Below are 13,825 nucleotides of genomic sequence, written 5' to 3'. Positions count from 1 at the left end.
TCTAAGAGTAAGTCTAGTCACTTACTAAAATTTAAATATTGTACAAGCTCAGGATACTTTATTTTAAAAATCTGTTCCCTTCTATCTCCACAGCCTCAGCCAACATCACCTCACCTGGATTACTGAAATATGTCTCCTTGGCAATAGTCTTGCCCTCCTCCAATTCATTCCCCCCACAGTAGTAAGAGAGATCTGAAAACAAATCTGATCAAGTCACCATATAATACTTCAAAACTTTCTGGTTTCCAGGAAAGAGTCTCATCTTTTTAATATCATATCTATGATTCTTGTATCTTCTAGCCCCCTTTTATCAATCATTGCTCTCATCAGGCAATCCTCCTCCCATCCATCCCCATTCGTCAATCTCTCTCTCTCTCTCCAGTTTGAAACTTTCTTGCCTCCATTCTTTGAAAATGTTCTTACTTCTGTCTAGAAGACTCTTTCTTTCTACCTTCCTCTCTCCACAGCTTATCTCAGTTTCACTTATCTTCTCAGCCTCCCCTTCATTCCCAAGGCTAGATTTGGACAAAAGATTGTTTATGTTTATTTTGAGGCTATGTTGTTACATACAAATTTAGAATTATTTATTTTTCTGGTGAACTGATCCATTTAAATATATGAAATGTCCCTCCCAATAATCTACAATCCTGCTTACCTTAATTTTCTCTGATATTAATACAGCCACACCAGCTATCTTTTATTGCAATTTTTTTCTAATCTTTTCTTTCAATTTGCTGTATCTTTCCATTTAAGGTGGGCCCTTTATTACCATGATACAATTTATTGTCTTTTCATAATCCAGGATGACAATTTTTAATCGGAGGATCTAGTCCATTTACATTTAATACAATTTCTGCTACATTTGGGTTTAAGACTATCACCCTACTATTTGTTAGTTCTGTTTTTATTTCATCTTTTCTTCTTTTGAATTCACCATTTTTTTTGTTATTTTAATTTCTTTCTCTTCAATTAGCTTGTTAGTTACTAGTTTTTTTATTATTATTTTAGTGGTTATTTGAATTTTTTTTAATGTTTATTCATTTTTGAGAGACAGAGTGCAAGCAGGGGAGGGGCAGACAGAGAGGGAGGGAGACACAATCCAAAGCAGGCTCCAGGCTCTGAGCTGTCAGCACAGCCTGATGAGGGGCTCGAAGTCACAAACCATAAGATAATGACCTAAGCCAAAGTTGGATGCTTAATTGACTGACCCACCCAGGCGTCCCCTATTTTAGTGGTTATTTTAGAGATTATAATATGCATCCTTGACTTATTATAGTATACTATAATTTGATATTTTTATTACTTCCCAGACAATGCATGAGACTTAAAATATGCTAACTACATTTATTCCTCTCTGCTTTTGGTGCTACGATGTACCATATGTTCTATATAAATATTTAGTATATATAATATTTAGTATGTATATATTTAGTGTATGTATGTGTGTATATATATAACTATTATATATATTTCTATATATTAATACAAACATATACTCTACATTTATGATTTAATATATAATATTTATATACAAACCAATTTTAACTTCATAAGACATTATTATTTTATACAATCATTAGTCATTTACATTTACCCACATATTAACACTTCTTTTTGTTCTTTAGTCCTTTCTGCATTTCCACACCTACACAATATTTCTGACTAAAAAATTCCAGTCTTTGCTAAGGCTGGTATATTTCCTATTTGTCCTTATTCCTAGAGCACTTCAAAGGTTTAAACTAAGAGCCTGAGATATTTGCCAGGGCCCCTCCCCACTGCAGGCCCTGAACTGCTAAGACTGCTAAAATTCTGTTTATTTTCTTAGCCTCTTATCTACTCTGTTATGGTTGGCTTCTTGGCCTCTTCTACCATTACACCTCCCCCCATCCCTCTGGCTTAGGAATTAGTAAATGCTTTGAGGAAAAATGTGGCAGAGAATTCTAGTGTTACTTCTCTGTCCTTTGCTTTTCTCTGAGATCTTGGTGCCTTAAATCCTGGATACCTCGGTTGTTCTCTTCAGACACCTGCTTTTTTCTTCTCTTTTTTTTTATTTAAAAAATTTTTAAAATCTATATAGCTTTTATAGTTGTTCTTGGTGGGAAGCTTGGTCCAAATAAGCCACTGTATTATAGTAGGAGCATAAATCTCCAGACTTTATGTGCTGTTATAACACTATGTCCTTCTGATATCACACACATGTTATACTGCAATTGCCTGGTAATTGGTATATATCCTTTACTGGACTATACAGTTTGTAAGCATAGAAACCTTGTGTATATATCACAAACCCCTAGTGACTAGCACATGCCTTTCATTCACTCATTTCTTAGTTTGACAAATATTTTTGAGTGCCTATTATACATCAGGGATTCTATATGTGCTAGAGATTTAATGGTGAAGAGGAATAAACAGGACACAAAGATGTTCTGTTGTGTTTTACTGGTGAAGACAGACTAAAATAAGTAAAGCAACAAATAAAATAATTATAAAGTGTGGTACATGCTATGAAAGAAATAAACAGGTACTAGGATAGAGAATAATTGGGTGGGGTAGCAGATAAGGAAAGGCCATTTTAAAAGAGGTGGTGAGGATGAGAAGGATTCAGCCATATGAAGGATTCAGCCATACTTCCAGGCAGAGGGAAGTACATACTAAAGCTTCTAAAGCAGTAAAGAATGTGCCTAGAACTAAAAAGACAATGAGTAGGAAAGAGGCATAAGATGAGGTTGGAGAGACAGGCAGAAGCTATACCTGTAGGCTTTAAAGGTTATGATACAGAGTTTTAGAAAGCAGATATGCTCATTACATATTTGCTAAATGAATGGAAGTATTTTATTTTTCTTGAAAACAAAAAACCTCTCTGTTGTTAAAAATGTCCCTTTTCATTCTTTGTGAATATGAAGGAATGCTTAATCTTGCTGTGACAGAGGGAAAGCTTGTACCAGACATAGCCATAAAGGCTGAGAATCATCATTGTTTTTAAGTTTTTGTCTACCTATAGAAGCAGCAAGGATCTCTGTATGATATTCTGAAAGCTGGAGTCAGATAGGAAGAAGAAAAATGAATGGATGAAGAAGGAAGGCCTTTTCCACAACTCAGGTAAGAACAAACAACATTAGACAAGTTGCAAAAGACTTTAAAATGGGCAACAAAGATTATTGGATGTCCAGTGTAGCACAAACTTCTGGCTTATTTGTGTGTTTCATCATCTTTGAGCTATTTTACAAAAATTAAGCTTTAGAAATGGATTATTCAGCTATAAAAAGAATGAAATCTTGTCATTTGCAACAACATGAATGGAGCTAGACAGTATAATGCTAAGCAAAATAAGTCAGAGAAAGACAAATAACATATGATTTCACTCATATGTGGAATTTAAGAAGCAAAACAAAAAAACAAAGGGGGAAAATGGGAGGGATTGAGTGGGGGAGAGAGAGAGAGGGATGGAGGGAGGGAGGGAGACAGAGAGAGACAGAGAGAGAGAGAGAGAGAGAGAGAGAGAGAGAGAGAGAGAGACTCTTAATTATAGAGACAAAACTGATGGTTCCCAGAGGGGAGGAGGAGGGAATGGGTGAAATAGGTGATAGGGATTAAGGAGTGCACTTATGATGAGCACAGGATGATGTACGGAAATGATGAATTACTACATTGTACACCTGAAACTAATACAACACTCTGTGTTAACTAACTGGAATTAAACTGAAATCTCGAGAAAATTTAAGCTGTAGAAAACTGATGATAAACAAGATTATTATTCATCTGAGTCTGAATGTGATGGAGGTGTTGGAAGGGGCAATCCAAGAGCCTCTCATCCCCAACCCTCCAGTTTTAGCAGGATCTAGAGAGAAGAGCCCCCATCTTAGGGCCACAGTAAAGTTTGCTTTACCAGGAGGAAGAAGAAAAACATACCAAAACAATTATATTGTCTCTTAAATTAAAAGGTGCTCTGTTCTGATGGACTTAGATAAATAACTGCTTATATAAATAGAATATTCCTAAAATTATCAGGCTAGAAGAAAATTTAACATATTTTAAATCAGCTACATTAAAAGGTATTCTTATAATTTTAAGAATCAAAGATCACAAGTTAAGGTAAATCTTTAGCAAATGAGATAAGTTTTAGTTGTTAAGAAAACCCACCAATGTTCTTTTTCTTATTTATCAGTGTTAAGTATAATTAGGCAAATATTTTTTATTTTGCTTGGGTTTGTTTTTCCTAAACTTACATAGGTTTATTCATCAAATAAGCTAATGCTATTCCTATATATTTTAAGAATGTGAAAAATGTAATATTGGGTACAATATAATTGACTCTTTATCCTGACAAACTTTAAATTTCAATAGTAATTATGTTTGTAGTATGTCAGCTTGAAAATAATTTTCAAGATCTTTAAGTAACTTAAAATCTTATTGAACTGATATTAAATTAATCAATGAATAATCATCAGAACACCCGGATGATTTCTAAGTAAGACATAATCCTGGGTCATTGATAACTAAGCATAATTTAAGTTAATATACAGGTCTTCCTTCACTCAGGATGGAGTTACCTCCTGAACCTGCTGTAAGTTGAAAATATCATAAGTTGAAAATACATTTAATAAAGCTAACCCACCGAACATGACAGCTTAGCCTAAGCTACCTTAAGTGTGCTCGGAACATTTACATTACAGAACCCTTCTGTAAAGCCTGTTTCATAATACAGTGCTGAATATCTTATGTCATTTATTGAATACTATACTGAAAGTGAAAAAGAGGATGGTTGTGTGGGTACAGGATGGTTGTAAGTTTATCAGTTGTTTACCCTTGGGACTGTGGCTGACTGTGAGCTGCGACTTGCTGTGGCTGCCCAGAATCACGACAGAGTATTGCCCTGCATATCGCTAGGCTGGGAAAAGATCAAAATTCAGAATTTGAAGTCTGGTTTCTACTAATGTGCATCACTCTTGCACCATTGTAAAGTTGAAAATTCATTAAGTTGAACTACCATAAGTTGGGTACCATCCACACTTTTGTTTGAAAGTTAATATACTTTGTTTCTTACTTTTATATGCTAGGGAGAAGCTATATCTTTAGGTCATGTTAATTAATATGTTTGTTCATCTGTGCTACATCAGGAAAGTACAGAAAGGATGCATGTGGCTGTAGAAAGTTATATTCTGTGTGTTTATGAACTTTGCTAGTCTTCTCAAATGCCTACATATGATTTCTCAATTATCTAGTTTTCACTGTAAAAGATAAAATTAGTTATTTCCTTAAACATTTTGATGAAATATGGGTGGTTATAATTATGCTAGTAACATTAATGACAGAGAAGTATAACGATGTGTGTTCTTTTGTTTTTCAAGGAAAAAAGAATATTTTTTTTTAAAGTCCAGCCAGCCCTCAAAATATTTGATCTCAGGACACTTTACACGCTCTTAAATTAAAATTTATATGGATCCCTAGAGCTTTTGTTTATGTAGGTTATGCCTATTGATAGTTACTGTATTAGAAACTAAAACTAAAATATTAAAAAAAATGTTGGCTCATTTGGAAACAGCAATGATAAGGTCATGTTGTGTTTATATAAGTAACTTATTTTTTATGCATTGTTCTATAATTTTGACAATTCTTTTAACATTTGGCTTAATAGAAGTCAGTTGGATCCTCTTACTTGTTTCTGTGTTGAGTCTGATGAGATATTACACAATATACAGCCACTGGAAAAACTCACTGTACATTTATGAGAGAAAGAGAATAAAAAATTCAGATAAAGTCTTAGGAATAGTTCTGACCTTGCAGACCCACTTAAAGGGTCAAGGGACCCTTGTTCTTTGTTCTAAAGTAAAGTGGCGGTTTGTTGCAAAATACAAAATAACATAATAAAGGGCAAAACTTTGAAAGACACTTTTATTTGCCTTGGTTTATAATACCTGTGTCTGAAATGAAGCTGAGAACTATTTTAAAATTTTAGTAAGTTCATTCAAGTTTGATGAGCTTATTTCTTTAGTTTAGTGATTAATGTTTTCCCCATGAAACTAAAGGTTGTTCTTTTTGTGTAATCTTCCTTTTGTGCTTTATGTTTATTTTGCCTTTTTTTTAAAAGAAATAAAAAATAAAAAATGAAGTTTCCTCATTTATGAATGAGCTAAGAGTTTTTACGATCATGCTACTTTCTATGCTTATTTCCAAATATTTTATTGTTGCTTTGAAAAATTAGGCAACTAGTATTGTTTCTCAGGTATTCATGATCCTATCTTAAAAGTTTTTTTTTAATGTTTATTTATTTTTGAGAGAGAGATAGAGACAGAGAGTGATTTGGGGGGGGGGGGTGTGGAGCAGAGAGAGAGACACAGAATCCAAAGCAGGCTCAAGGCTTTGAGCTGTCAGCATAGACCCTGCCGCAGGGCTTGAACTCACGAACCATGAGATTATGACCTGAGCCAAAGTTGAACACTTAATCAACTGAGCCACCCAGGCGTCCCTCATGATCCTATCTTAATTGAGGACTCAATTCTTTTTTGACAGCTCTTTTGATTTTGCCTTCTAAAGATCAGATCTAAATTTAGTAAAAGGTAAAAATTTCAGAATATCTTTTACATCTAAAACTGTCTTTGAAATTTCCTAGAGGGTCCCTAGAAAATCACAAAGATTTCTTCTTTCATCTTATAAAAAGATATGTTAGAAAGATTTAGGTTTCTTCAATATGTTACCATTGTAAGAGGTTCATGGGTAGGGAGTTGCTGTCATATCTGAGAAGACATGCTCAGTGTGCCCAAGGTTAGATCCATATATGTGGAAGTTCATATAAATAGTTTAGAAATTGTGTAGAGATTTGGCAATGCCTTACTGCCCATATATGTTTGCATTCTCAGCGGGAACACATAAAAACTTTTATGAAATAGTTACATACTGTATCTCAATGGAGAATTTTACTTATCTTCTATTCTGAAATTATTAGTTACAGCAACAAATTAAGTACAGCCATAAAGTGTCTGTCATCTTTGGAAAGTTTCTGTTTTACTCTAATGCTTGCTTAAAGGCTCTGCTTTTTTTGTACCCACAACAAAGATTCAGAGCACTAGGGAAAAGGACCATGGATAGGTAATTTGAACTACTGACACTTCAAAGAATAGTCTCTTGGGTACAGGCACCTGAGGTGATACAGCTGAGATAACTTTTATATAGTACCAGTAGACTCTGTCAGGAGTCCCAGGACTCTTTAGAACAGAAGCAGATGGCTTCATGAAAGCGGACTGCTAACCCAAATATAGCAGAACAAGAATGACACAGGACTGAAATAAACAATAAGTGAAATTTTATTGTATTTATTTGTTTGGAATACTGATTAATTTTAATAGTCTATTGCTGTATGGCTCTAGATTTGCAAAACAAAGTCAAGAAGGCCTATATGGTTAATGAACACTTTTGCTGTTAAATAATCAGGGCAAGCCTTTGAGACCAGCCTTTTTTGGTGATCAATAATGATCTTTATGATTATTTTGATCATATGAGATAGGAGGGAGACACTGTCAGGAAAAAATTAAGAGACTTTCAAATAGACAAAAAAAAAAAATTACTGGGTGTCCAGTGTAGTGTATCCTCCTTGGTTATCTGTGCCTTTCATTGTCTTTGAGCTATTTTATAATCCTGTAGGTTGTGAAAAATTTATAGAAATGTAATCATTCTTTTAAAAATGTTTATTTATTTTGAGTGAGAGAGAAAGAGACAGCAAGTATGGGGGAGAGGCAGAAAGTGAGGGAAAGAGAATCCCAAGCAGGCTCTGTGCTGACAGTGTGGAGCCTGACGCAGGCTCAATCTCATGAACTGTGAGATCATGATGTGAGCCAAAACCAAGAGTTGGAGGCTTAACTGACTGTATAGTACTCTGCATAGTAATGCATATAATTCTTTAGTTTTCATAGCAAAAAGCAGATACTATGTACTTGAAATTGTCAGTATTTTACAAAAGTAAACACTTGGGGGCAGAGGGAGGTGGAAATAGGAAAAGATTTTGAGGGAAGCAACTGTGGAAGAGCCATTTTTTCTTGGCTGAGAAGAGGATTGAGGTCTGTGGGTCTCACAAGCATTAGGAGCTCCTTCCCCTTGCCCTAAGGCTCCCAGCCTCCCCATCATCCCAGTGTATCTAGCAAGTCCCAAAGGAGCAAATAACTGAGACCTAATGGCACTAGAGAGATGCTCTAGGTGTATCCGGTGCAGACTGGTGACCACATGTGTCTTCCTGATCTGCTGTTGGCCTCTTAAGCCCTTTACAGTTTCTTGGCATAATCCTTGGAGTGGGTGAGTTCCATAATGGCTTCAAAAAATTTCTTGCCTGTTCTGTAGCATAGGTGCTCATAGTAGGATTTAAGTTGAATCAAGTAAATAAATTTCTTGCATACCTGAGTTTCTGCACACAAGATTCATGCTTGTTACATAATGCTTTTTGGATCCTTCCTTGACCTCCCTGCCTTTTCAGCGACTGGTTTTCAGGCTTAGCCCTTGGGCTGAAGCAGATGTTCTGTTTCTTATGCTTTTCTTTCCTCCTGCCACTGAGTACAACTGAAATTCTTTTTTGTCAACTAGAAAGTTGGCAGGAGTCTGCAGAACTTAGGCTTTATGTCTTTCTTCCCAGTTCCTTTTTTGTCTCATTCCCACTCAAGGAAGAAGAAAGGACAATTATTAGCTCCCATGGAATACTACGGGATGCCTAGTTCCTAAAATCTCCTCCCTAGTAAACTAAAGGTTTAGTGTAAGTATTTTACCATACAGATAGTAAAATAAATAAAACCAATGTGCTTTACTATATTGCTTCTTTATTTTTAAGTCCCTAGGAAAAATCACATATTTGTGAGCACTAATAAAGAAGGTTAAGGTTGAGAAGTGTTCTGTCCTTACCAGAGTTGAGTCACAATTGCCAAACCTATGTATGTTATAAGCTAGTTGCTTTCAGAAATATTGGAGAAGACAAACTTCAGGTTTGTCAAGCAGGTATTGTTCTATAATTAAGCTCATTTGCAACCAAGATAAATTATACATGAAATACTCCCTGGAAACAAATTTAACATTAAGTACTCTTTTAAAAAATTTTTGTTTTTAATGTTTATTCATTTTTGAAAGAAAAAGAGAGAGCACAAGCAGGGCTGGGGCAGAAAGAGAGAGAGGGACACAGAATGCAAAGTAGGCTCCAAGCTCTGAGCTGTCAGCACAGAGCACGATGCGGGGCTCTACCTCACAAACCATGAGACCATGACCTGCCAAAGTTGGACACTTAACCGACTGAGACACCCAGGTGCCCTAACATTAAGTACTCTTAACTTCAGGGTTTGCTCTTGTGTTACCACAGGGAGTTTGATGGTAATGAAAACAGACAGGCTGAAAATTATTTCTTATAGCTCTATGACAATGCAGACTTCAGCCCTGGCCTTTGTGATCTCAAAAGAGGTCTGCAGCAATTTGCTCCACCTGGGGCTAAGGACTTCTGTGAGATGCTAAGACTAACCTAGTCATCTGTCTGCTATAAGGAGAATACCTACCCACAATTCAACACTTTCATTCTTGGATGTAATCTGAGATGGTTGTCTTAGACTGAGATCCTCTATTTTTCTTCTATGGTTTTTGGCCACTTAAGGGCTGTTTGTAAACACTCTAAAACTAGTTGTGAATGAAAGGTAGACATTCTCTATTCACACAACTGAATTCTGCTAAAGAGTAAGGTTATACATTTAGGCAGTTTTATAGCTAGAGAGGGCAGAGACCAAGAACAATCATATATATAAGATCTAGCCAAAAATTAATTATGCTCTTGGAAAATCTGAATTTTAGTAAAAACTGCCATTCTGACAATATTCTTATAATTTTTCAGTTTAGTCATTAATATGAAAAAATAAAAGATGGAAAGGGATTATAGGTCAGTAAAAACATTTTGTGTTCTGAAATATTTTTGAGCCAAAACATCAGGTTGGTTACTGTAGTAAAGTATATTTTGCTTTTATAACATTATTCAGTAGTCCCAATAATCATCATGAACCAACACATTTCATTAAGATATATAAATTTAATGATACTGGGACACTGGAATTAGGATTTTTAAAAGACTAAGCATATATTTTATGCAAATATACTTAGTCTTATAAAATCCTATATATGCTTATATATATATGTTTGCATTTTATTTCCTTCATTTATTATGATTATGAACCTTATTATTTGTCAAAAGGGGCAATGGAATGCCTAATTCTGTCTTTCTTCCCTCTGGGAAGCTAAGGGTTATCAGGTTTGGAATATGTGGCAGGGGAGGACAGGATGTTGGAGCTTTATCTTGGGGTTAAATATCATGTATAAAGGAAGTCCTAATGTTATAGCAAAGTTGAGCAAGCAAAGAAACAGAAATCTACAGGGGAACATTGGAACCATTTTTGCATGCTGTGGGATTCTCCAAGTTGCTCCTGATCTACCCATACTGCATCCCTTTTAGAATGCCCAGAAATTTCTGAAGCCCTAGGGATTTCCAGATTTGTGCAGGTCTGGTTATGGGTAACAGATATGTACCAGACTTTAGTTAATAAACCATATGCAAGGACATTACAGCAGATAAATTTTCATGAATCCCATTTTTTCATACCTTTTCCCCCATGGATACACCCCCTGATGTGATGATGACATCAGCACGACTGATACCCTCATTCAAGGCATTGAGTAAGTCATCTGGGCTGGAAAGAAATAAAGACAAATAAGTTAATCATAAGGACAAGATTTTACATATGAGTGCCAACTTAAAACTAAACCACTTTATTCACTGGGTAGGCATTAACATAGGTATAGCATTATACTATGTATGAAGTGGCAATCAAAAAGGTCTCTGTCCAATAGGAGCCTAAGTCTTACTGCAGAGAAAGGACATCATAAGTGCAGAAATAGTGGCTACTGATAATTTCACAGGACTTTTTGTTCTAACAAGGAAGAGACATCGAGGTGTTGGTAGGCTGTCTAACCATCTCAGTTTGCCTAGGATAATCCCAGATTTAGTACTGAAAGTCACATGTCCTAGGAAATCCCAGGCAAATCAGGACAGTGCGTGACCCTAGATATTGGAGAGGTCACACAAGACTCTTTAGAGAGGATATGACTTAAGTTAGTTAGACCTTGAGAAATGGGCTGGATGTTTACAGGTGGAAGGAATGAGAAAAGGCTTTATAAAAAAGAATATCAGCCTGCAATGCAGCCTCACTGGGGATTAATATGGAGAAAATAAACTGTCTAGAACAGTCATGTAAGTCTATTTTCCATATGAGTCTGAAAGCAGGAAAGACCAGGGTCTCAGCTCAGACAATTGGGCAGGAGGATCTCCCTCTTACTCAGTCTTTCTTCTATTCAGGTCTTCAGTTGATTGGATGAGACCTAGCAACATCAGAAAGGGCAACCTGCCTTAGTTACTGATTCAAATGTTGGTCTCATCCAGAAACACCCTCACAGGCACACCTAGAATAATGTTTGGCCAAATGTCTGGGCACCTGATGGCCCTGTCAAGTTGACATATCAAATAAACCATCAGAGTCAGACTATGAAGGGCCTGTTGACCACGAGAAATTTACCTTTATCCTCTGCACAATGGAACATCTTTAACATATTAAATAGGACAATGACATAAGCAGGTTTGAGATTTAGAAACTGAATTCTGTAGGAGTCTGGGGGAACTAGCATGGGCAAGGGCAGTCAGGAGGCTTCTGCAGTGATCAGGACATGGGGTGTCAGCTTGGGGAGCAGGTTGTGATGGAGACTGAGAGAAATGATATACTCCAGAGATATTTAGAACTTAGTATTGGATACGGGAGAGGGGGAAGAAGGAGAGGTCAGGGCTGAACCCAAGTTTCTAGCCTTGACAACTACAAGGAAGGGAAGGGAAGGGAAGGGAAGGGAAGGGAAGGGAAGGGAAGGGAAGGGAAGGATGTAGAATGACTGGGATAGGATAGTATTTTGGAGGGCCCTTAAACTCAAGAATTGGGACTTCATCTAACAAGAAAAGGGTGGTGGTGGGGGGTTCCCTAGAAATATGAAGAGGCAGTAGGTATTTATTGGGGAAAAAAGGGTAGGAGAAAAAACTAGGAAGGCAGAGACTGTATGAAATATTCTGAGAGGGTAAAAGGACAGGATGAACATCAGGAATTGAAACTAGGCAGATTCCTGATAGTCAACTGAAAAGACAAATATACAGGACCATTGCTTGCACAGGTCAAAGGCCTGGGAAGAAGAGGCGGAGCAAAATCAAGAGTCTATCCTCTGGATGTTAGAAGGGTTACAAAGGCATACTTTGAGATTGATGAAGCAAGAAATAAAACAAAGTGCCAGGCATGAGGGCTTATGGGCAGATAGGAAGGCAAGGGTGAGCTAAAAAGAACTATCTAGTTACTATCTGAAACTATAATGCACTGCACTTGCATTCCTCTTTAAATGACAGAGTGCAGGAAGGGAGGCTTTTGAGGAATATCTGTCTAGCAATACCCTTGTTTTCTGAGAACTTCTTACCTGTGCAGAGGGGATGTTCTCTTTCTCTCCCCTGGACATTCAACATGCACATCGAAAAAGGGAGCAATCCTAGCTTCTGCTTTTCTAGTTCTAGTTCTAGTTGAGGCCTATTTTGCTCCTGGGTTCCATGAGATAGCCTTACATTTTCACATAAACCCCTCCTTTTTTTATTATATGAAATTTATTGTCAAATTAGTTTCCATACAACACCCAGTGCTCATCCCAAAAGATGCCCTCTTCAATGCCCATCACCTACCCTCCCTCTCTCCCACCCCCCATCAACCCTCAGTTTGTTCTCAGTTTTTTTAGAGTCTCTTATGTTTTGGCTCTCTCTCCCACTCTAACCTCTTTTTTTTTCTTTTTTTCTTTCCCCTCCCCCATGGGTTTCTGTTAAGTTTCTCAGGATCCACACAGGAGTGAAAACATATGGTATCTGTCTTTCTCTGTATGACTTATTTCACTTAGCATCATACTCTCCAGTTCCATCCACATTGCTACAAAGGGCCATATTTCGTTCTTTCTCATTGCCACGTAGTACTCCATTGTGTATATAAACCACAATTTCTTTATCCATTCATCAGTTGATGGACATTTAAGCTCTTTCCATAATTTGGCTATTGTTGAGAGTGCTGCTATAAACATTGGGGTACAAGTGCCCCTATGCATCAGTATTCCTGTATCCCTTGGGTAAATTCTTAGCAGTGCTACTGCTGGGTCATAGGGTAGGTCTATTTTTAATTTTTTGAGGAACCTCCACACTGTTTTCCAGAGTGGCCGCACCAGTTTGCATTCCCACCAATAGTGCAAGAGGGTTCCCGTATCTCCACATCCTTTCCAGCATCTCTAGTCTCCTGATTTGTTCATTTTGGCCACTCTGACTGGCGTGAGGTGATATCTGAATGTGGTTTTGATTTGTATTTCCCTGATGAGGAGCGATGTTGAGCATCTTTTCATGTGCCTGTTGGCCATCTGGATGTCTTCTTTAGAGAAATGTCTATTCATGTTTTCTGCCCATTTCTTCACTGGATTATTTGTTTTTCAGGTGTGGAGTTTGGTGAGTTCTTTATAGATTTTGGGTACTAGCCCTTTGTCTGGTATGTCATTTGCAAATATCTTTTCCCATTCTGTTGGTTGCCTTTTAGTTTTGTTGATTGTTTCCTTTGCTCCATAAACCCCTCCTTTGCTTAAGCTAGCCTCATGTTTTTTTGTTAACTTGAAATCAAATGGTAGCTCTGTGAGATAGCATATATTTCCCCAAATTTCTTTTGGTAGTGAAGTTTTTTCATGTCCCTTTACCTTAATGCACTATTTGATGGGG

The 13,825-nt window shown here is 36.8% G+C and overlaps 1 protein-coding gene across 14 annotated transcripts in view; it reads right to left on the bottom strand.

Moving 5' to 3' along the window:
• Positions 1–13,825, bottom strand: part of GPHN (gephyrin) — a 636,202-nt gene that overhangs the window by 22,802 nt on the left and 599,575 nt on the right. For all 14 annotated transcript variants that reach the window (XM_043556393.1, XM_043556386.1, XM_043556392.1 and 11 more), the window contains one exon: positions 10,607–10,694. In XM_043556393.1, coding sequence (XP_043412328.1) covers positions 10,607–10,694 — 88 coding nt within the window. The remainder of the gene's footprint in view (positions 1–10,606; positions 10,695–13,825) is intronic.

Source organism: Prionailurus bengalensis, chromosome B3 (assembly GCF_016509475.1).
Source record: "Prionailurus bengalensis isolate Pbe53 chromosome B3, Fcat_Pben_1.1_paternal_pri, whole genome shotgun sequence".
Lineage (NCBI taxonomy): Eukaryota > Metazoa > Chordata > Mammalia > Carnivora > Felidae > Prionailurus > Prionailurus bengalensis.
This window is presented reverse-complemented; position numbering and strand designations above follow the sequence as displayed.